We start from the raw sequence: 25,698 nt of genomic DNA on the forward strand, positions 1-25,698 counted from the left end.
CCCTAAAAAGTCGGCATGAAAGCTTGCCATTGAAACATGGCACTCCCCAAGGCTGGTTGGCAGTAGAAGTATAATGACGAAACACTCAGGAGTTCATTAAACATGCCTAGAATTGGGTCTGTTTCGCATACCCAAGCCTAACTGGGTCCTAGAGATGAAATTCCATATTTCCTAGCTTAGACAGAATCCATTCAGGAGCTAGGATGGAACACAAACTACATGTGTAGAGACAAGGGATTCAACGGTGAGAAGTTGAGAACATAAAGACAGGGGAACAAAGGCAAATGCTGCCACCAGTAAGATTTATGAATTGGATAGAAAACACGCTGGAATTTAAAATAATCAACACAGAGAATCAGAATCTATGGGAGACGTGCTACAGGGGTTATTCTGCAGGCCAACGGAAAACATTTGAACAGTGGAAATCAAGAACCAAAGAAATCGTCAGAAGATGTTATTTCTGAAGAAAAGGCAGAAAAAGTTGAAGCCAGGAAAATAATTCTAGGATCCCAATAGGATAATGAGCTATATCTAGGCCCTTCATTGGTTCATTGATTAGCTCACTCATTTATTCACCAGGCAGTACGCTAGGTATTGAAATTACAGCAGAAGTTAAAAAAAAAAAAAAAAAAAAAAAGAAGAAGAAGAAAGTCCTTGCTCTAAAAGTTCTTGAGTGGAGACAAGAGAATGAATGCCAGGCTGCCTGCAAGACACTCTGGTGGAGATTTCTTGGGTACCTAAGGGTTCTCTGGTTTTCTCTAAATTACCATTCAGAGCAGTCTTAGACCTTATGCCAACCAGTAGACTAAGATTCTCTCCATATTGCAAAATTATCCCTCTAAAACGTGTTCTGATTTCTCTCCTTAATATCCTGCAATGGTTCTTTTTTTGCCCTTAGGATCAAATATAATTCCTGAACTTAGTATCATGACTGGGCTCTTCCTGCCCCTGCAGCCTAATTTCTGAACACTCCTCCCGCCCCCCGCCCCCTTGTGCTCTGTGCTCTGCTTTTAGTTACCTGAAAGCACAAGGCTTACTCCTTACTCTGGCCTCTGTCTGGTCTGGCACAGTCTTCCCTCTCTTCCTTCCTTGGTCTTCTACTGCCAAGTTCTCAGCTTATGCATCCCTTCCCTGCTCCCCTGTACGTTGGCTACTCCTGCTATTTGCTCCCAAAGTACTTCCTTTTGGCTCTTACTGCTGTTGTTTATTCAGTTGTCTATCTTTTCTGATAAATGGTAAGGATCATTCCTTGGGACATGTTGTATGTCTATTTTGTTTATCATCCTACATTCAGTAACCTCAGCACAGTGTTTGGCACCAAGATAAAATTTTTAATTGCTAAAGTGAATGAATGTGAAAAATGTAAATTCTTTGAGGCAGAATTTACATTTTTCACATTCATTCACTTTAGCAATTTATTAACCATAGTTATCTCCAGTACTTCACTCTGAACCTATCAAATAGTAGCTGTTTACAATATTGTTGATTGAATGAATAAATAAATGAGTGCCGCCCTTGACCCCAGTCAGTCTGTCTTTGTTTGTACAAAACCCCAGTTATGAACAGGCACTATACATGACATTCTCAGTAGCTTCTTCTATTTCCCTGTATATTATACCCTAAACTGAAAGGCTCTGGGATGTTAAACTATGGTTGGATCTGGGCTCAAGCTGCTGTGCACATTTGGATTCAGTCTGATCATTATAGTTTCTTAAGAAACCAAAAGATGACATTTTCACAGATCTTTGCAAATAGCACTTCCAATTCTCCCTGTCCACCCATGCGCTCATCCCTTTGTTCTCCCCCAAGTTAACTATATTGTTCCTTCTAAACTTCACAAGCTGCTCTGGATATGCAACTATAGAGAATGCACATACTATGAAAACAAAGGACCTAGCAAACCCTTAAATAGATGGAAAGTGAATCCCAAACATTAAAGTTTACCTTAGGCAGGTGGATATTTCTGTACATTTATAACTGAAAAAATATAAAAGCAGGAAAACAAAACAATGAAAAAAATCCCTAAGTAGTGACAGAAATAAGTAATATTGCATATTCTGTGGTTGTAAGGTTAGAAGATAAGCTATTGTCAAGCCTGAAATTTATTTGAGGGTTAGCCTAACAATTAAACACCTATAAAGATTTTAAGAGAAAAGTTTTCCATTTCAATGACTAGTATTCAATATACTCAGTATGAATAATCCTGCCAGAAAAATTGTAATAAGTCATGTAAAATTGTTTCAAATATTAATTTCAATATCAACAATACATCATTATATGCACATAGCATAATCATTAAATGGACTTACAGTGTAATATAGGCTACCATTTGCAGCAAATAAAAGTTTCTGCCCTTTATAAAAATAACCTAAAGCAAACATCCTGACAAACATATGAAGTGATAAATTATCACAGCCATGCAATTATAACATACCAAGACCTTCAGAACATTTCTATCTTCTTTTCAGAACACTGATGGACTATTTGTCCTTTCTCTCTGCCTTCTCCATCCTCCTTCCCTTCTGTCTTTCCCTCCCTTCATTCTTTTGGCATTTATTGACAGATTATGTGCAGGCATATACACAGTAGATAGAAAGAGTAGCTCAGAGTCTCTGTCTGGTTAACCTCCACCTGCTAATTTTAACTTCATTTTCTGATCCAGTAATTTCTCCTCCAATAATCCAATAACCCAGAGATTGGTCATGCTATGAGCCAAACATTCAGATGAGTCCTCACCCCTTCAAGGAGTCCCATTTGTAGGTTGGCAGGATAGAGTATGAAGAGAGGAAAAGACAGAAGAACAATGGAAGACCCTCCGGAGGAAGTGTCTAATGAGAGCGGATGGAATCAAGTATACAGCTCCAAGGATGAGCCTTCACCAGCAGTAGGTTAATTTCTTTGTATTAGAACAAAAACGATGAGGGTGGGTCCAGACAAACAGGTGGGTGGGAGAGAAGGGTAGGGATTTTCAAGTGGTCGTATCTCACAGCTTGCATTTTCTGTGTAGAGTGAAAAGGAAGGTGTTCTGCTAAGGGAAAGGGGAGGCAGTGACAGAATAGAGTCTTCAGAAAAGTAGTGATGGTTTGAAAGTTACTGTGGAATACAGGGCAGTGCTCATGCAATACTGGGCACTTTGTATCGGAAGTGTCACTAGCAGGCTCACCGGCTTGGGTACGGATAGAGACTGACACCAGTTCAATGGTTTTTGGGAAGGATGAAGCATGACTGAAAATCAGTTAGGATACTGAGGATGCTGGAAAGAGAATGGTTAAAGTTACGTGCCATGGATTCCATGCTGAAATGAGCCAGATCAGGACAGAAAGTGACAGACTGGGAGAGCACTAAGCAGGAAGAGTCTGGAAGGTCTAAGCGAGCGAGATTTTAAGAGTGAAATGAGGTTGTGATCAAAGAGTGATATGTACACTTAGGCAGAGCAGTAATGAGTGATGACAAGGTTCAAGATGTTGATAGTTATGTGCACCACTAAAACAAGAGCCTGGATGAAGACTGCTGCATCTAGAAGGGCTATGATCAAATTACTCATGTGGCAAATTACTCCTGAAGCTGATGTGGCAAAAAAAAGTTGTGAAGCAGGTGCAACAAGCAGATGAAGAAGGTAGTAAGGTGACAATGCAAAACCGCAGGAAAAGGGGTACACTGCATGCACCAACTAATCTGTACCATTTGCTCTTCATTAAAAAAGAAAACAATCTTTTTCCTTCTATATCATTCCTTATCCTATTCAATATTTCTGCAGTTACCTGATTGGATCACTCTGAAAAAAACTCGATTAATTTAAAAAAAAAAAGAAAGAAAGAAAAGGAAAAAAGCAACTCTCTATGGGGGGGATACAAATCCTAAAGCAAATGTGTCACAGTTATGAATCAATTTCAGTTATCCTCTACATAATCTATCTATATTGTATTGTAGATTTTTCTCTAAATTCTCAAAAATCATGAAAAAAACACAGTAAGCAGAAAGAATACATATATATTATATATATATATATAATATATATATATATACACACACATATATATATATGAGGTGTGATCAAAAGATGTGACTGTTTAAATGAAAAAAAATTATTATACTAAAAGACACATTGCCATTAATCCCCCTCAAAATACTCTCCCTCACTTCAAACATACTTATCCCATCGTTCTTGCCATTTTCTGAAGCACTTCTGGTAGTCTTCTCTTCATGAGTGTCTTTACTTCATCCTCCATCATGACAACACATCGCTTCTAGTATATGGCAATTTCTGTCAAATAAAAACATTATGGTGTGTCCTCATCCTCCTTATTCACCGGATCTGGCACTGTATGACTTCTGGCTCTTCCCCAAAGTCAAAATAATTCAGGACATCGAGGCAGCCACGGCAGCGCAACTATAGACACTCACGAAAGAGGACTTCCAGAACAGCTTCAGAAAGTGGCAAGAACAATGGGATAAGTGTGTTCCAAGCAAGCAGGAACTTGAGGTGGATTAATGGCAATGTGTCTTTTACTGTAATAATTTTTTTTAATTTAAACATTCACCGTATTTTGTGATCACACCATATATATGTGGTGTGATATATATATGTATATGTATATATATATATAATGTATATAGTGTGTGTGTGTATATGTGTGTATATATATATACATATATATATATACACATATATATACATATATATACACACCCACACACATACACATATTTAAAAAAATTCTGTATAAAACACAGACAATAAAATCGAAAACAAACATATGGTGCTTTATTTACAAAATCATAATATTCTCACTAGTTGCTAGGAAAAAGGCTCTCTCAATACACCTGCCTATAATACAATAGTCATACAGTCACATCAAGCAATTACCTAATAATTTAGTCTTACCTGTATTGCAAGAGTCCGAGCTACAAGACCTCTAAGGTACTGTAAAGGATCTTCTGGGCCTTCCCATTTGCTCTGCCATGTGAGAGGACACTGCAATTTAAAAAGCGTCAAATTAACATATAGAATATTACATATTTACAGTAGCCAAGATATGGAAGCAATCTAAGTGTTTATCAATAGGTGGATGGATAAAGAAGTTGTGAGATTTTATATAATAATGTCCTATAAAAAGAATGGAATCTTGCTATTGGCAACAATATGGATAGTCCTCGAAGGTATTATGCTAAATGAAAAAACTCAGACATAGAATGATAAATACCATATGTGGTATTCACTTATATGTAGAATCTAAACAACAAAACATAAAAAACAAAACAAAACAGAAATAGACTCAAAGATACAGAAAACAACTGATGGTTGCTAGAGGGGAGAGAGGTGGGGGCATGTGTGAAAAGGTGTAGGGAAATAAGAGATACAAACTTAGTTAAAACAATAAGTCAAAGGGATGTAATGTACAGGACAGGGAGTAGTCAATAATAGTGTAATAACTTTGAATGATGACAGATGATCACATTGTAAGGTATATAAATGTTGATTCACTATCAACATTTGATAGTTGATTACTAGACATACCAGGTGATCACACTGTAAGGTATATAAATGTTGATTCACTATGTTGTACACATGAAGCTAATACAATATTGTAGGTCAACTATACTTTTACAAAAAATAAAAAATAAATGATAAAAAACGTGTAAAGTGATGGGATGCCACTTCTGAAATTAGGTTAGAAAATCCTTCTAGACTTCTGTCTAGCTCACTCTCTCTTACTCTCTCCCTTGCTCACTCTAAGTGAAAAAGTTCCCACGTTGTGAGCTCCCTTATGAAGATGCTCATGTAGCAAGGAACTGCTGTGTTCAGTCAACAGTCAGTGAGGGCCTGCGACCTGCCAAGAGCCAGCCAACGGGTGCTTGGAAGCTGCGATAACTGCACCCCTGACAGACCCGACTGTAGACTGTGTGAGACCCTGAGACAGAACACGTAGTGAAACTACACCCAGTTGCTCAACTCACAGAAGCTGTGACATAAGTTTTGTTGTTTTGTGCCACTGAGTTTTAGGGCAACTTATTTTGCAGCAATAGATAGCTAAGAGAGTTACCAATATTAGTGTCAGGTGTAACACATTCATTTAATAACTGGTTAAGTCCTTATGGTTCATCCATTCAGCAATTGCTTACTGAGTGTCTACAATGTACAGGCACTATAAGGTCCTTGGTATTATAGAGCTTATATTTTACTGAGGGATAAAGGCAAAAATATATTATCATTCACTGTAAGAAGAATATTACATACGTTAAATTCTATGTAGAGAATTATAATATATGTGATATGACATGATATAGATATATGACTATGGGGAATAAATGATAAACAAAATATAGCCTTTAACCTACAGAGCAAAAGAACAAAGGTAGAAAGAACCAATAAAGGAGTACATAGCTAAAATACCTTGTGGTGCTTTAATAATGGGTTATATATCATATCTGGAGTTGAGAGGACAAATGATTTAATCACGGAAGGTTTAATAAAAGAGATAGTTGTTAAGCTTTGAAAGCAACATTGCATTTTGACAAAGGTAGAAAGAACTGGAGGGAATTTGTTAAGCTAACATTTTTTAAGCTATTGGGTGCTTATTATGTGTTAGTAACTGTGCTGAGTGCTTAATATGCATCAGCTCATATGTCCTGACAATAATCCTGAGAAGCAAGTAGCATTATAACTTCCATTTCACAGAAGAGAAAATGGAAGACACAAAGAGAACAGCCTGCCCAAAATCACAGAGCTGGTAAACGGCAAAGCCAGGACGTGAACCTCGGCAAGCTGGCTCTAGAGTCCGTTTGTCGGCATCAATACTGCCTTCAACATATTTTACTCTTCTATAGTGCTCTACATATATTACACCATTTGAGAGTCAACTGAAGACAATTATATATCGAGAATTAAAATTATAATGATGGAGAAACTAAGGGTTATAGTAAGTTTATTTAACTAAGATTTTTTTTTTTACTAAATGGTAAAGATTTTGAACCCTGGTCTAACCCTAACTGCGACATATTTTTGCTATCCCTTGCTTTTCATGAAATATATCACAGAAGAAGAACAGGATATGAGCAGATGGTTCATTTGTTCATTCACTATTTCAAGTGTCAATTAACTGATTATTCAGCAGGCATCTGTTAAACAGCTGCTATTTGGAAATCATTTGTTAGGTTCTGGGGATACAAAGTTGTAACACACTTCCTGTCCATAAAAGCTTGTGCAAGAGGGGGGAAATCAAAAAGAAAAGAGAGACCCATCGACAATACAGTAAGTTCCCCGATCATGACAAGCACTGAGCTCGTGAAACACAAACATGGGGTACACCAAATCCAAACTCAGTATAAGGACAAAAGCCAGGAAAGGCTTTCTGGTGGAGATAATGTTTGAGGTGAGTCTCAGAAGAGAAACAGTCTATATAGTACACAAATGTTCACAACATCATGCATCATAATTGCCAAAAAGTAGAAACAATCCAATGAACATCAATGAGGAATGGATAAACAAAATGTAAATCCATATAACGAAATATTATTTGGCAAAAAAAAAAAAAAAGGAATGAAATTCTCATACATGCCTCAGTATGGATAAATCTTAAAAACATTATGCTGAGTGAAAGAAGCCAGACACAAAAGACCTCATACTGTATGACTTCATTTATAGGAAATGTCTACAATAGGCAAATCCATAGAAACAGAAGGTAAATTAGTGATTTCTGGGGACTGATGGGAGGGAGGAACGGGGAGTGACTGCTAATGGGTATGGGGTTTCTTTCTCATATGATGAAATGTTCTGGAATTAGATGGTGGTATTCATACAACTTTGTTAATATATAAAGCCACTAAATTTCACCTTTTTAAAGGATGGACTTTATGGCATGTGAATTGTGTCTCAAAAAGTTGTTAAATTTTTTTCAAGTGGATCACAGTCCTAAATGTAAAACCCAGTTGCCTAAGGCTGTAGCTGGAACTGACTACTGACTGTAAATGGACCCAAGAGAATTTTGGGGGATGATGGAAATGTTCTAAAACTGAATTGTGATCATGGTTGCACAATTCTATTAACTTAAGTAAAAACTATTGGATTGTTCACTTACAATGAGTGATTTTATGGTATGCAAATTTTAACTGAATAAAGATGTTCAAAAAAACCCAAAAACAAAAAAACAGTAAAAAGAAAAAGAAAGAAAGACGGCAGGAAAAGGAAGGAGCATCAATAAAGAAAACATGAAAGAATTGGGCTGATGAATTAAAGGACCAGCTCAGGAAGTGTTTGGATATTTATATTAAGGAGTTTAATCTGGAAAGCAATGATAACACTAAATTAAACTTTACCCAGTGAAGTAAAACAAATTTGGATTTTAGAAAGATTACTGTAGTAAAAGGAGGGAGAACAGGTATTAGGGGAATGAAACTGCTCAGGAAAGTCAGTTAGGAAACTGTGATATAGACATGAATCAGTGACGACCCACCTGAGAACAACTACTGCAAACACTTCTGCAGCACATGCGTATGTACGCACTGTCCTGAGCACTTACTTATGTCAACACATTTACATACAACAAACCTCTGAGGTGGATATAATCATGACCCCCATTACAAACATTTACAAACTGAGGCAGAGAAAGGTGAAGTGACTTATACAAGAAAACATTCTAGTACAATCTTGGAGGTTTAAATTCCACTCCCCAATATGTTTATTGTATGAACTTTAACAAGAGGGCTACATTTAGCAACTCCTCCCTTTTCCATTCAATAATGTAATTATTTATATTACTGGAATTATTAGTATATATATATATATATATATATATATATATATATATATATACACAAATTATTTATACTACTGACAGACACCACTATCCCACTAACAAAAATAAGGTGCTAATCCTCAAATATGAGTGTGATTCCAGTAATCCATTATCAGCAGACTGCCGAAGTTAAACTAACACTGGATTTAAGGTTTTGAAAATGTCAGAACTTTCATTTGATTCAAGCTTATTGCAGTACTTGAAACAGGGAGACGGCACTGTCATTGCTATTCATTTCAAACTCTAGAAGAGTTTGGGCTTTTACAGTGTGTAGGGGGGAAAAGGATTCAGTTTATCATTTAACCAACAAAGGGAAAAAGGAAAAAAGAAAAACAGTGAGTTCATAGTGTTTTCAATTTCACATGAAACGATTAATAGGTATACTTTACAAATTATCACTAACTCCTACACTAGCCATAATTTACAACTTTATACAACTAATTAACTCCTACACTAGCCATAATTTACAACTTTATACAACTAATTAACCAAATCTACTTCACAAACATATACATAATTAGATGATTATATTTCAGAAGGATAAAGATAGCTTCAGAGTAAGACAATTTAAAACAGAATCCTTACCATTTATACATAAGAAGTACAACTCAGAAGATCAATATTTTTGTGATAAAAGTTAGAATACATTTCAATTTAATCTTACCAAGACCTTTGCTTGGCTCCAAAGGTTCCAATTTTCTTGTACAGAGACAGAATTTATAAAATAGCACCAGAAAAAACATAAGGACTTTTAGATCCAAGAAATTTATTCAATTGACTTATTCTCTTCTTAAATATGAATCCTACTATAAAATTTTTATTTTGTGTCTTCCCTGCTCAAAGAAACTAATATTATTTGCTTTCTCAGGATATGTGACTTTAGTTTTCATTTTAAAAATTATAAAATACTTGTTAAGAGGTTACACTAAATTATAAAAATGGGGGGAAATGGAAGCAACCCAAGTGTACACTGATAGATGAATGGATAAAAAAAAAATGTGGTCTATACATAAATAGAGTATTATTCAGTATTAAAAATGAAAGAAATACTGACACATGCTATAACATGGATGAACTTTGAGAACATTATGTTCAGTGATACAAACCAGTTGTGAAAAGACAAATACTGTAGTTTCACCTATATAAGGTACCCAGAGGAGTCAAGTCAAATTCCTAGAGACAGAAAGACAATGGTAGTTGCTGGGGGCTGGATGGTGAGAGAATGAGACGTTGTTTGATGAGTTAGAGTTTCAGTTTTGCAAGATGAAAAGAGTTCTGGAGATTGGCTGTATGACAGTGTGAATGACTTAATACTACTGAACAGTGCACTTAAAAATGGTTAAGATGGTAAATTTTGTTACGTGTATTTTGCCACAATTAAAAAACATAACTTCATTAGAAAGGTGAGAAAGAAAAAGAAGAAACCAGTTTCCTTCTCTGAGTTTCTGCTATGCCAGCACTGTGGGCTAGATAATTTTTGATTATCCATATTCAGCTCATTGAATATGGAGATCATGCACTATTCATTTTTTGTATCCCAAGGCCTGCCAGAGTGTGGACAGTCATGGTAAATGATCAATATGAAAATAGACTGAATGTACATTTACTTCTGTGAAATTTACTTCAAGATAATTTTCAATAACAAGTCTCCATGCTTTTATATTCCTTGAGATTTTAAGAATTTATGGATTATTTCTGCATTGTTTCTGAGATATGTTCACTTAAGCCAATATCATGTTGACAAACTTAACTGTATGTGTATATGTAAATCTGTATGTAGGCATGTTAAGGTTAAAATAATTTGTATCAATATTTTATCATAGCTTTTAAATGAACTCACATCAAGAATAGAGGTAAATAGTTTCTGAAGGTCTGCATTAATATTAATCTATGAACATTACAAAATTAATAATACTGTTTCGATTTCCCTATTTGTCAAGATAAGCATATTAAATGAGACATAACAATATCAACAAATTTATAAATTTTTGTTTAAAATTGAAACTAGAAATGATTACTAATGCAAAATGGAGTAATAATTTTCAACAGTAATTGTTCACATCATCATGGAATAAGTGGTTAATTTCTATAAATTAGAAAGCATGAAACAATTACTGGGTCAGTCTCAACAGTAATTTCTGGGCACTAATTCAACTAATCATTCAATTTCATCAGGTGAAACAAAAGAACTTGGGTTCAGCCCATTAGTTTGTTATACTTTTGATGTCAAATTAACAAGCTATTAATCAAAACACAAACTAGATAACAGTTACTAATTTAGCAACAAACTATGTTTATGTCCATGTGTGTTTAAAAATGTGTATATACTCTTCAAAACTACACTAACTTTTGGTAAATAATTCCTAAATTAAAAATAATACATTCATTTTAGGCTCTAAATAATATTTAAACTTGTGTAGGGTGAACTTAAAATATAACCAAAAACTACTAACAATATTTTCACACTCAAGTTTCCTTATTTCCCTTTATAATCCACCAGATCTACAGCAAAAGCTTAATTTCCAGGCAACTGCTGATCTATTAATATATTAGTTTGCATTTATCAATTATACTTTAATGAAGCTGGGAAAAATAAGTTTGAATTTTCTAGAATTATATACCAAATAAATAAATAAGTTACTTCTTTTGAACTTTCTTCTTTTGCTATGTATAATGATTTTGAGATTTCTTCAAGATGTAATAGGACCAGGTTATAAAGTCTCCTGACAGTTGATTCTGAAAATTTTCTGAATTATGAAAACCAGTTGTTGGTCATTATTTAGAACTATAGGAATTTACAACTAAATAACTTTTATTTAAAACAAAGTTAAGAAGTACCCCAACCTTATCATTTCCTAATTACTTTATGATTTTTATTATCTATGTACTTGAGATTATGCATCTCTATTGTACCTGTGTACTGGGAATACTATTAATGGTGTGCTAACGGGCGGCTCTTTTCAACTGCATTCAGTAGCCTTGCATTGGTCATTTGAAATCAGCCATGTATTTACACCATGGAAATCAGCACATGCTGCAGATCAGGGCTTAACATTTGGAAGCACAACACTGAATTCATCCATGTTGTTGCATAAACCAGTGTTAATTTTTTTATTGCTGATTAACTTTCCATTTTATGGAGACGTCACAATTTGTTTACCATTTCCTCTGTTAAATTTTGGGTTGTTTCCAGTTTTTGATTAAAAATAAAGCAGCTATGAACAGTCATAAATATTTGTATGGGCATATGTTTTCACTTCTCTTGAGTAAATACCCCTGAATGGGATAGTGGGTTCATATGCTAAGTGTATAGTTTAAATTTAAGAAAAGGCCAAACTATCGGTAGTTTAAGGAGTGCTTGTTATTCTTCTTCTGTGTTAACACTTGATACAATTTGTCATTTTAATTTAAGCCATTCTAGTGGGAGTGTAGTACTGTCTCATTGTGATTTAAAAGTTTTTTATTGAGATATAATTCATATGCCATAAAATTCACTCCTTTAAGGAAAACAATTTACTGGGTTTTAATCATTTCACAAGGTTGTACAACCATAACCACTAATTCCAGAACATTCTTTTTCATCACCCCCCAAAAATACTCTGTACCCATCTAGTTACTTTTCCATTTCCTAACGAACAAAGATGGCTTTCATTTATTTTAGTCTTTAATTTCTTTTTGTCTTTAATTTCACTCAATGCTGTTTTGCAGTTTTCAATAAACAAGTCTTGCTCTTTTTTGTTGTTGTTAAATTTATTCCCATGTATTTATTTTTTTGCAATGCTATTATAAATGAAACTGCTTTCTTCATTTCATTTTGGATACTATAAATGCTATAAACTAGAATTCATTGCTATTTGTACAAAAACCCAACTGATTTCTATATATTGATATTCTCATTGTGATTTTAATTTTCATTTCCCTAATGACTAACTATACCGAGCATTTTTTTCATGGGCTTCGTTGTCATTGTATATCATCTTGATTAAGTGTATATTCCATTCTTTTTCCCATTTTTAAAATTGGGATGTTTGTCTTCTCATTATTGATTTGTGATTTTGAAAAACAGTATTTCTAGATACATGTTCCTTTGTTGGATACATGTCTTGCAAATCTTTTCTAAGTCTGTGGCTTATTTTTCATTTTCATAACTGTGACCCATTTGGAGATATTTTTGTATATGTTTGGAGATATAGGTGTAGGCTTTTTTTGGTGGGAGAGGAAGAGGTTTTGGGTATTCAATTGTTCAAGTACTATTTGTTAAAGAGATTTTTCTTTCTCCATGTAATTGCCTTAGTATATCTGGTGATAATCAATTAATCATATATCTGTAGGTCTATTTCTGGACTATTTATTTGTTCCACTGAGCTATATATTTCCATCCTTTTGCCAGTATCACACTACTTATATCTTCATAATGAGACTTGAAATGATGAAGATTAAGACCTTCCATTTTATTCTTCTTTTTCAAAATTGTTTAGAATACATTAGGTCCCTTGCAATTTTGGAAAAAATAAAAACAAACAATAATATTAGAATCAAATTGTCAAACCCTACAAAAAATCCTGCAGAGGATTTGATTGGGATTGTATTAAATCTCTAGATCATTTTGGAAAGAAATAACATCTTAACAACACTGGGTCTCCTGATCCATGAATATGTCTTAACTTGCATATTTCCATTTATTTAGGTCTTCTCTAATTTCACTTGTCAATGCTTTGTAGTTTGCAGGGTGTAGAAAAGTTCTACACATTTATTTTAAACTTTATCCCAAGATACATCATCTCTCTGATATTATGGCAAGTGGTATTTTTAATGTCAATTTTCAAAAGTTTGTTTCCAGGATATACATAATTTTTTAAGTATTTACCTTGCATCCTACAACCTCACTAAATTTAAACTCTTACTAGCTCTAGAGCTATTGTGTGATTCCTTAAGACTTTGTAAGTAGATGATGATATCCTCTGCAAATAAAGATAGGTTTCCTTCTTCCTTTCCAATCTATTATGGTTTTATTAAATTTATTGGGGTGACACTGGTTAACGAAATTGTATCGGTTTCAAGTATACAATTCTATAATACATCATCCATATATTGCAATCTGTATGATTTTACTTCTTTTTCTTAACTTGTTCCACTAGCCAGGACCTTCAGAACAATGCTGAACAGAAGTGGTGAGAAGGGACCTCAATGCCGTTTTTCTGATCTTAGGGAGAAAGCATTCAATCTTCTACTATTTTATTAGCTGTAACTTTTTCATGGGTGCCCTTTATTAAGTTCATTTCTAGTCCTGATTTGATGAAGGTTTTTATCATGACTGGATGTTGAATTTTGTCCAATGCCTTTTCTATGCCTATTCAGATGATCATGATTTTTCTTTATTAATCTATTAAAATGGTAAATACCATTGGTTATTTTTTTTAACCCAAGTTTGTATTCTTAGGATACACCCCACTGGGTCATTATGTATTATCCATTTTTATATTTTGTTAGATTCAATTTGGTAGTATCTTCTTGAGAAGTTTAGTGTCTATGTTCATGAAAGATATTGGTCCATTGATTTATGATGATGATGTCTTTGTTAGGTTTTGTTTCCAGACAATGCCGGTCTCATACAAAAAGTGGAGAAGTATTTCTGCCTCTTGTATTTTCTAGAAGAGTTTACACACAGTTGGTATTATTTCCTCCTTAAATATTGGTAAAACTTCACCAATGAATTCTAGGAGCTCTCTTTGTAGGAAGGGTTTTAAATAACAAACCCAACTTCTTTAATAGATACAGGCTATAGCTTATCTATTTCTTCTTTAATGAGCTTTGATATTTTGTGTCTTTCAAGGAATTTGTACATTTCATCTAAGTTGTTAAATTTATGAGCATAAAGTTGTTAGTAATATTCCCTTATTATCCTTTTAATGTCTGTAGGAACCACGTGATATCCTTTCTCTTATTCCTAATACTGGTAACTTCAGACTTCTCTATTTCCCGACTTCTCTTTTGAATTAATTGAGTAAACGTTATGTTACCACCTTTTGTCATATATTGGCTCATTATGCATACCTCTATAGTATTTTTATTGGTTGCTTTAGGACTTACAGTACACATCTTTAACTTACTACAGTCTACCTTCAAGTAATATTAATAAAACTTCATGTAAGCATGAAAGTGTACTTCCAATTTCATTTGCCAAGGAATTAAAATGGATGAATAAAAGAATGAAATCTGGAGTTAAAAAACTCTGCTAAAAAAAGAGAAAGTATTGTCTCTTATATTGGCATGATGATAATATTAAGTTAGGGATAATAAAGGAGAATTCCAAGAGACTAGAGATTCTGGGGTATATACAGGCACCTTTGTTCTTACATGGATCAACAGGAAATGATGTATATTTGTACGAGTATGTATATATGATTCAATTTTGACTGTAAGTGAAGCTAGATATGAGAAGGTAGGGGAGTTCCACTCCAGTATTTGACAGGCCTTTGGAGATGAGTATGTGGAGTTCAGCCCATTCATAGATAATAACTACCTCTTATAACAATGATTATCATTTAGCTGCATGATCAAATTAACAAAATATTCAATGAGAGATGAAGTGGAAAGAACAGTGATCTAGGACTGCAGTATGTGCTTTGACACATAATCAGGAATAGCAACTCCTTTCAGCTTTAGTTTTGTAATCTAAGTAGAAGAGGAATGATGAGAGTAGCAAACTGGATAAGGATTACAAAAGTGCCCTATAGTTGGTAAAGTGTCATATAAAACATAAGGTATTACTTTATTCCAATGGAAAAATACAAATTATTCAATATTAATAATTATCATTTGGTAAAATAATTTAGGTATGACTTTTCTAAGCACTTATTTGCACTAAGGTAGATAAAAGAGGGGGCCTTTCTATTACCAACAAGACAAGAAATAGTTAAATGTTGGAGAGGTTGTTGAGAAAAAAGAACCTTCATACACTGTTGGTGGGAATGTAAACTGGTACAGACACTATGAAAAACAATATGAGAAAGTTCCTCAAAAATTTAAGAATAGAGCAAGCATCCCTCTTCCGGATACCTAACAGAAAAATTTGAATAAAAAAGTAATTCATAAAGATATACAAGTATGTACCCCTATGTTCATTGCAGCATTTTTCATGGTAGCCAAGACATGGAAACAACCAAAGTGTGCTTTGATAGATAATGGATAAAGAAGATGTGTTACATATATACAATGGAATACTACTTACCATAAGAAAGGATGAAATACTGCCATTTGTGACAGCATGAATAGATCTTGAGAATTGTCATGCTAAGCAAAATAAGTCAGATGGAAAAGGACAAGAACCATACTATTTCACTCAAGTGGGATATAAAACAAAAAAGCAACAAATGAACAAATAAAACAAACTCACAGACACAGACAATAGTATGATGGTTACCAGAGGAAAGGATGTTCGAGGAAGTTGAAGATGGTAAAAGCGGTCAAATATATGGTGACGAAGGAGACTAAACTTTGGGTGATGAGCATACAATGCAATATATAGATGATGTATTATAGAATTGTATACTTGAAAATTATGTAATTTTACTAACCAATGTCATCCCAATAAATTTAATAAAAAGAGGGCCTTTAAGAAAATATGGAGTCCTCAACCATTTTATTATATATTTTTTTAATTACAGTTTATTGGTGTGACAAGTGTTAGTATAGTTACATAGGTTTCAGGTGTACAATTCTGTGATACATCATCTATATGTCACATTGTGTGTTCACCACTGAGTAAATTCTCCTTCTATCACCATTTATTTGATCACTTTTACCCTCATCTACCACCCCCTTCCCCCCCAACCCTCTGGTAACCACTAAACTATTGCCTGTGTCTATGAGATTATAATCCTAAATGAAATAAGACAGAAAAAGTGGAGAACCATATAATTTCACTGATATGTGGTATATAAAGCTGAAAACAACAAAGGACAAGACAAACAAATGAAGAAACAAAAACTCAACCATTTTATAATAATTAACATCTTTTGTTTTCCCCAAAGACTTGAAGATTAATGATGGAGATCACAAATGTTGATAAAGTGGAGTTGGAGATGGCAGAAAGGTAATGTGGTTGGTGCTAACGCCCTTTAAATGGGAATTCTAACTACAGAACAGCATTTGTTAAGCTTTAGAATGCACTGAACCATCTCATGAGCATGAGAAAACACAGCCTGCAGGGTGGGATGGGGCCCAAAGATTCATACTTCTACGAAGTTCTCAGATGGTGCTGATGCTACTGGTTTGGAGACCACACTCTGAGAAACATTGCTATAAATAAGTTCACAACAGAGAAAGGGATGAAAGGAATAACCTTTCTAGCAGGGGAGATCTTAAATCTTAGACGTCCTGAAGTTATATACTAAAGCTCTCTCTGTGTGTGTGTGCGTGCGTGTGTGTGTGTGTGTGTACGTACACACATATTTTAAGAAATTACGTCTCTCTCCTTCAATTTTCAAAGGTGTCAGTGATCCAAACTCCAAACAAGGTTAAAAAACAGTTGTTTGCAAATTTATTTTTTTTTAAAGTTAGGATCCACTAGCAATTTCACTATATTGTTGAGGAACTCTCTCATTTAAAAAAATTAAGTAGCTATTTAGTATTACTACTCAGCACATCAGGATAAATTAAAATGTAGAACTAATGCATATATTTGCTTTACAAGGGGTACTATTAAAGATATTTTTAAAACGCAATATAATCTATTAATTTCTACAAAACAGTAATTCCCTTAGTGATTTTTCAGCAAGAAAGATGAAGCACTGAATCTTCTCAATTTTTGTTGTATGTTTTAAATTATGATTTAAAATCTATGTCCTAATATGAAAAAGTCAAATATCGATATTTTACAATATCATTGTCTCTAACAAACAAATTGTAAGTATTGTGACTTTTTACAAAAAAAAAGTTTCAGTAGATCACCAGAAATTGTCAGTATGAAATAAGTTATAATTCTCTCTATGAAAATTCCTACTCCAATCATGTCAGACTAGTAAAGAAAATGTCAGGTACTGAACTATTTCCTAAATTACATTAAATCATATCACATAACACAGAACTTGTCACATTCAACTGTAATAAAACATTAAATTTTTATCCTAAAAATAAATGGGATAGTACTGAATTCACAGTTTATTGTAAAATTCATTAGAAAGTAAATGTCAAAAACTATTTTACGATCTTCTTTTAGTGAAAGTTAGCCTAATCTCATTTGAGTTTCACCAAACACCCTGAAATATTTCCAAAAATAGTATCTGTGATATAATTTAAACGTGCTTTGCAAAACGCACTTTTCATTCTTTGAAAAATTTATAACAAATTCATTTTCATGCAAATTATTAAAACGTTTCAAAAATAGTGGTATTTCAGAGGCTGTAGTTCTTAATTTAAACTGTAGTACATAATAATTTAATAAATTAATAATGAGATAGTCTACATCCTACAAAGACACATTTTAATTAAGAAATAAGTCATCAGGTCCTGCAGTTGTGCCAAATATGGAAATACTTAGCAGAACTTAACAGGTCAAGAGAATAGGAAGAAATGTTATAAAGAATTAAAAATCTATGACCCCCTTTTTAATTAAAATTTATTGGGGTGACATTGGTTAATAAAATTCTATAGGTTTCAAGCGTACAATTCTATAATAAATCATGTATGAGACATTGCATTGTATGTCTTCAACCCAAAGTCAAATTTCCTTTTGTCATTATATATTGGATCCCCTTTACCCTCTTTCTACCTGTGCCCCCTTATCCTCTGGTAACCACTAAACTATTGTCTGTATCAATGAAATTTTTTTAAAAGATTTTATTGGGGAAGGGAAACAGGACTTTATTGGGGAACAGTGTGTACTTCCCAGGACTTTTTTTTTTTTTCCAGGTCAAGTTGTTGTCCTTTCAATCTTAGTTGTGGAGGGTGCCGTTCAGCTTCAAGTTGCTGTCCTTTCAGTCTTAGTTGTGGAGGGCACAGCTCAGCTCCAGGTCCAGTTGCCATTGCTAGTTGCAGGGGCGCAGCCCACCATCCCTTGCGGGAGTCGAACTGGCAACCTTGTGGTTGAGAGGACGCGCTCCAACCAACTGAGCCATCGGGGAGCTCAGCGGCAGCTCAGCTCAAGGTGCGGTGTTCAATCTTAGTTGCAGGGGGCGCTGCCCACCATCTCTTGCGGGAGTCGAGGAATTAAACTGGCAACCTTGTGGTTGAGAGCCCACGCTCCAACCAACTGAGCCATCCGGGAGGCAGCTCAGCTCAAGGCGCCGTGTTCAATCTTAGTTGCAGGGGGCAGAGCCCACCATGCAAGGGCAGGACTCGAGGAGTTGAACCAGCAACCTTGTGGTTGAGAGCCCACTGGCCCATGTGGGAATCGAACCGGCAGCCTTCGGAATTAGGAGCATGGAGCTCTAACCGCCTGAGCCACCGGGCCAGCCTGTATCAATGAATTTTTGCTTGTTTGTTTGTCTTGTTCAATTGTTGCCTTCAGTTTTATATCCCACAGACTCGTATGAGTAAAATAATACGGTTCTCCTTTTTTCTGTCTGACTTATTTCGCTTAGCATGATAGTCTCAAAATCTCAATATTCATGTTGTCACAAATGGCAGTATTTCACCCTTTCTATGGCTGAGCACTATTCCATTGTATGTATGTACTGCATCTTCTTTATCCAATCATCTATCGAAGGACAAAGTTATTTCCACATCTCGGCCACCGTGAATAACACTGCAATGAACACTGGGGTACATACATCTTTACAGATAAATGTTTTCAGATTTTTTTGTGTGTAGATACCCAGAAGAGGGAATGCTAGGTCATATGGTAATTCTATTCTTAACTTTTTTGAGGAAACTTCGTACTGTTTTTCATAGTGACTGTACCAATTTACTTTCCCACCAACAGTGTATGAGGGTTCCTTTTTCTCCACAGCCTCTCCAACACTTGTTACTATTTGTCTTGTTGATGACAGCCATTCTAGTAACAGGTGGGAGGTATTATCTCATTGTGGTTTTCATTTGCATTTCCCTAATAGCTAGTGAAGTTGAGCATTTTTTCATATATCCCTTGGCCCTTTGTATGTTTTCTTGGGAGAAGTGTCTGTTCAGGTCCTCTGCCCACTTTTAATTGGACTGTTTGTTTTTTTTGTTATTGTTGTTGAGTTGTATGAATTCTTTATATATTTTCGGTATTAGCCCCTTACCAGAGGTGTTGTTTGCATCTATCTTCTTCCATTCAGTTGGTTGCTTCTTTGTTTTGTTGATGGTTTCTTTTGCTGTATAAAACCTTTTTATTTTTTTTATTTTTTTTTATTTTTTTCAGTTATAGTTGACATTTAATATTATTTATATTAGTTTCAGGTATACAGCATAGTGGTTAGACATTTATATATATAATTTATGCACTCATCCCCTCTATTAGTCTAGTACCCACCTGGCACTATACATACCGTGTTCCCCCGAAAATAAGACCTAGCCAGACAATCAGCTCTAATGCGTCTTTTGGAGCAAAAATTAATATAGGACCCAGTCTTATTTTACTATAATATAAATCAATAGTTAACCAGTATTATATTATATTATATTATATTAATTATATTACCAGGTATTACATTATATTATGTAAGACCAGGTATTATATTACGTTATATTATATTATACTGGGTATTATACTATATTATACCAGGTATTATATTATATTATATTATATTATATTATATTATATTATATTATATTATATCATATAATATAAGACCGGGTTTTATAGTAAAATAAGACCGGGTCTTATATTAATTTTTGCTCCAAAAGACACATTAGAGCTGATTGTCCGGTTAGGTCTTATTTTTGGGGAAACATGGTAGTTGTTGTAACATTATTGACTATATTTCCTATGCACTACTTTACACCCCCATAACTATTTTGTAACTACTAATTTGTACTTCTTAATCCCTTTACCTTTTCCACTGCGCCCCCAAACCCCTGCCATCTGACAACCATCAGCTTGTTCCCTGTATCTATGAGTCTGTTTCTGTTTTGTTTGTTCATTTATTTTGTTCTTTAAATTCCACATATAAGTAAAATCATATGGTATTGGTCTTTCTCTGTCTGAGTTCTTTCACTTATAATACCTTTTAGGTCTATCCATGTTGTCACATATGGTAAGATTTCATTCTTTTTATGGCTAATATTCCATTGTATATATGTACCACACTTTCTTTATCCAATCATCTATGGATGGGCACTTAGGTTGCTTCCATACCTTGGCCATGGTAAAAAAAATACTGCAATGAACATAAAAATGCATATATCTTTTTGAATTAGTGTTTTGGATTTCTTCATATAAATACCCAGAAGTGGGATTGCTGGGTCATATGTTAGTTGTATTTTTAATTTTTTGAAGAACCTCCATACTGTTTTCCAAATGTTTGCAAATGGCTGCACCAATTTGCAATCCAACCAGCAGTATATTAAGGTTCTCTTTTCTCCACATCTTTGCCAACACTTGTCATTTGTTGATTTATTGATGATAGGCATCCTCACAGTTGTGAGGTGATATCTCATTGTAGTTTTAATTCGCATTTCTCGGACAATTGCAGAAGCTCTTTAGTTTGATATAATACCATTCATTTATTAATGCTTGTAGTTCCCTTGCTTTTAAGGTCAAATTCATAAAATCCTTCCTAAAACCAAGGTCAATAAGTTCAGTACCTATTTTTTCTTCTGCAGAATTTATTTCAGGTCTTATATTTAGGTCTTTGATCCATTTTGAATTAATGTTGGTGTATAGTGGCACCAGTCTAGTTTCATTCTTTTGCACATGACTTTCCAATTATTCCAGTACCATTTATTGAAAAGGCTTTCTTTTCTCCATTGTATGTTTTTTGCCACGTTATCAAAAATTATTTGTCCATATATATGTGGGTTTATTTCTGGGTTCTCAATTCTGTTCCATTGGTCTGTGTTCTGCCAGTACCATGCTGTTTTGACTATTGTCGCTTTGCAGTATAATTTGAAATCAGGGAGAGTGAAACCTATGGCTTTGTTCTTTTTTCTCAGAATTTCTTTGACTATTCACATGACCCCTTTCTAAAGTATCACCCTTTGGTGTTAATCAAGAAAAGTGTTTCCTATAATAAAACTGAATTAGTTCTTTATCTTTCAATATGATCTAATGGAAGCTACATTATATTATAATCATAGAAAATAATTTAAATTATTCATTTATCTCAAGTGTTTATTCCAAAGGTCACCCAGATGGTTAACAAAAGCAAAACAAACAGACAAACAAAAAACAGGTTTGCCGATTACCTTTTATGTTTTTTATTAATATCACATAGAACCCTCTTGAACTATCCTATTAAAGGCCCTAAGCACCTCTTGAGATGAATAAAAAGTAACCTACATGGTATCCCTACTTCTATAAACTCATTTTGCACAAGTTACCAGATGAATGCTCTAAGAGCTGTTCTTTACATAATGAAATTCTGCTAAAGTAACAATAACAAAGATAACTAACATTTATAGGGTGCTGGCTATGTGCCAACCACTTTATCCATGATTTAATTTAATTCCCCAACAATCCCATGAGGTAGGTACCTTTTTCTTTCCTATTTACAACTCAGAAAAGTAAAGTTTAAAAACGTTTAAGTGACCTGCCCAAGGTCACACAGCTGTAAATGGTAGAACTGGATTCAAACAGGTAGACCTATTTCAGAGGCCACATTCCCAGCCATGTTGCTACATTACTTCTACATAAAAATGCTCTTATTGTCTACAGCATTAAATCTCAACTCCTTTCTTTGGCTTTGAAGACCTCAAAATCTGATCTAACTGTAATTTTACTACACTTCACTGTATACCAGTCACTTGGACTTGCTGATCTCCTCTACACAAGTCATGTTCTTAAATTATTGTTACTCTACTCCTACATAGCCTGTACCATACATGTTACCCTTATTATAAAGGATATGGTTCATTTTAAAGAAATAGACTCTCATGAGTATTTACCTTTTGATAAATAAATTTAAATAATTCCCATTTATTATGGCAACTAGACCTGCTAGGTTCAAATCCTGATTCTGTAACTATTCTTCGTGTGATTCCAATTACATTATTTAACACCCCTCTGCCTCAGGTTTCTCACAATAAAATGGGGATAATAGTAGTACCATCTAGTAGTATTAGTGTGATGATTAAATGAATTAATGTAAAGTTCTTTAAAGTTCTGCTTTCCCAGTGGTTTCTTCACTGTGTAAAGGAACTTCCATGACTGATAAAGTTTCTACTTCAAATTAAAAAAAAAAATAGTTACAATGTATAGTACAATAGCATACTGCAGTATTCTGATAATCATAGTTGATTAATAACAATAATTATATATAAAATAACTTTAAATTCAGTAAACAATGCAAAGGTGAGATTTTTTTTCAAGGTAAAGGAAAACAGAACATAAGGTTGCTAGAGCAGGTCTTTTTGGAAAAGAATTGGATACTGTGATGGAATGAAAGTTTGTGTACCCCTAAATTCATATATTGAAAGCCTAATCCTTGATATTTGTGAATGAGGCTTTGCGGAGGTAATTAAGTCTTAAGGGTGAAGCTCCCCTGATGTACAAGTAGTGCCCTCATAAGAAGCTTGCTTCCTTTCTCTTTCCTCTCTGCTATACGAGTATAAGGACATAGCAAAATGACCATCAGCAAGCCAGAAAGTGGCCTCACCAAATACCAGATCTACTGGAAACCTGACCTTGGATTTCCCAGGTTCTTCGCAAGTGTGAGAAACAAATGTTTGTTATATAAGCCACCCAGTCTATGGTAATTTGTTATAGCAGGCCGAACTGATTAAGACAGATCTTTTTTTATGTTAGTGAGTAAGATATATGAAGTTCTAGGAAGGCTATCTTTTATATTCGAACAAAGAAGACTTTTAGGTTGACTATCAGGTTCTCTGATATTGAGGGTAAACAGAAGGAAAAAAAAACCCACGAAACTGTTTTCTTTCTAAATTCCTTTAGAGCCTCAGTGAAATATTTTCTAGATGCCACATTCTGTAAGGTTTACGAGTATATTCTCCAAATGGCTAAAGTAAATCTATGTAAGATACTCTGTATTTTTTGTTTCTGTCTAATAGATCTGAAATACATGGATTTTACTATCGTTTAAAATGGTCCAATTATTCAGCAAGAGACGTGTTGATTTCCCTTTTATCTGATAAAAGTACCTGATTTTACCTGATTGTCTACTGGGTAACCATCCTTCCCTCAGTTGCAGTATATGTGTTACATATGGAGCTGAATCCATACTCACCTCCTTGAAGTGGCATTTGGCTGAAGCCCTATCCAACCAGAGCTTTGCACATCCTGCCCAGAATTAGTATGGGACTAGGCATGAAACACAAGCCAAGGAGTTTGGATCAAAGCTAATCCCAAAAATTTTGCTTGAGTTACCAAAAAATAGGTATTTTTTCTGTTGGACTTGGAACTCAGAGGATATAAGACCCAGGCTACTAGAACACCACTATGCATACAAGTAGAGGACTTGCCCAAAAGTGATAGCAACATGGAGCACGCGCCCGCGCACGCGCGCGCGCACACACACACACACACACACACACACACACACAAACACACAATATGGCTAGACAGTTATGTAATACAAGTTGAGATCCTAAAGACAATTTTAATCTCCTGCATTAGCTGACAATGCTAGTTACCCTTGGATCCTTCACCAGCCAATTGGTTTGTATACGGCTTACGCTAGTTTAACTTGGGTTTTCTATTACCATTAAAATGATAAGACTTCTGACAAATGTATACATGATAGGACAGTAACTTATAATAATGAAATAAAACCACATATATTTCATATTAGCTTACCTTTTGGTTTAATAAAGCACTTGCCAATTTTTGCACTTCTGAACTCAGTAAGGTAGTTCCTCTGATGACTTTGCTGAGAGCAGCAAGAGACTGATGAACACTTTGTACTAAGCGAATGGCATTAAATTGTTCAAGAACGATAAATGACAATATTGGAGACTCTTGTCGATCATTAGGAGGAGACACTTTCAGATGAATCAGGTTTGAATTCTAAAAGAATAATATGTCATATTTACTGAAAGTAACATAATCACTGATATATTAAAACACTTCAAAAGTTAATAAAACCTGTTGTTACTGTAACCTGTTTTGAAATACGCTTGTTTTATGAATGATTAAATTTTTGAAACCTGCAAATACACAGGAAGGGAATTCTGGAGTTCACCAATATTTAAGTGATAAAGGAGTGGGAATTGAAAAAGGGGAACCAAATTGAGAAGCAATGGTCTATAGAGTAGGAAAAGTGAAAAGAATGGCACACTGTAAGCCAAAGAAAAGAGTAGAATAGCTACACTATCACTCACCACTATAAAAAGAGCAGAATAATGGCTTTGAAATAAAATGTCAATGGACATTTAATTTGAAAATTACCTGCATATATATTATAAAACCACACTAAATACCTTGTACTCAAGACCTATAAATATTAGTATTTATTTCTACATCTATACAATAAGAGAAGCTCTGATATATGGAATTTCTAGGGCCTCTCAAATTATTTTTAAAAAACCTCAAGAATCCCAGTTGTTTCTAAACAGCCTAAGTGGTTAAGGGGGGGAAATTACCTTTAATAGTATTCTTAAGGTGTCAAAGAACTGTCAAGAGATAAAATTCGGAAGTTCTGTTCTCTTACCTACTATCTATAATCTCAGTTTTCTCTATATATTATGTTTACAGTTCAAGTTAAGGCTCTAACAGTTGTCACAGTTGTTCTAACAGTTGCCACATTCATATGTTCTACTAGAGCACTGTCTCCTGTTCATCTATGCAGCATGATAAATAATCTAATAA

At 34.3% G+C, this 25,698-nt stretch overlaps 1 protein-coding gene across 4 annotated transcripts in view; it reads right to left on the reverse strand.

Annotated features, from left to right (window-relative positions):
• The window catches only part of DYNC2H1 (dynein cytoplasmic 2 heavy chain 1), a 292,996-nt gene that overhangs the window by 33,402 nt on the left and 233,896 nt on the right, over positions 1–25,698 (reverse strand). For all 4 annotated transcript variants that reach the window (XM_074335553.2, XM_074335552.2, XM_019717180.3 and 1 more), the window contains 2 exons: positions 24,688–24,897; positions 4,886–4,975 (listed from right to left, as the gene is read on the reverse strand). In XM_074335553.2, the coding sequence (XP_074191654.2) occupies positions 4,886–4,975; positions 24,688–24,897 (300 nt within the window). The remainder of the gene's footprint in view (positions 1–4,885; positions 4,976–24,687; positions 24,898–25,698) is intronic.

This window comes from Rhinolophus sinicus, chromosome 14 (genome assembly GCF_057876585.1).
Source record: "Rhinolophus sinicus isolate RSI-liver-muscle chromosome 14, RSI-T2T, whole genome shotgun sequence".
Taxonomy (NCBI): domain Eukaryota; kingdom Metazoa; phylum Chordata; class Mammalia; order Chiroptera; family Rhinolophidae; genus Rhinolophus; species Rhinolophus sinicus.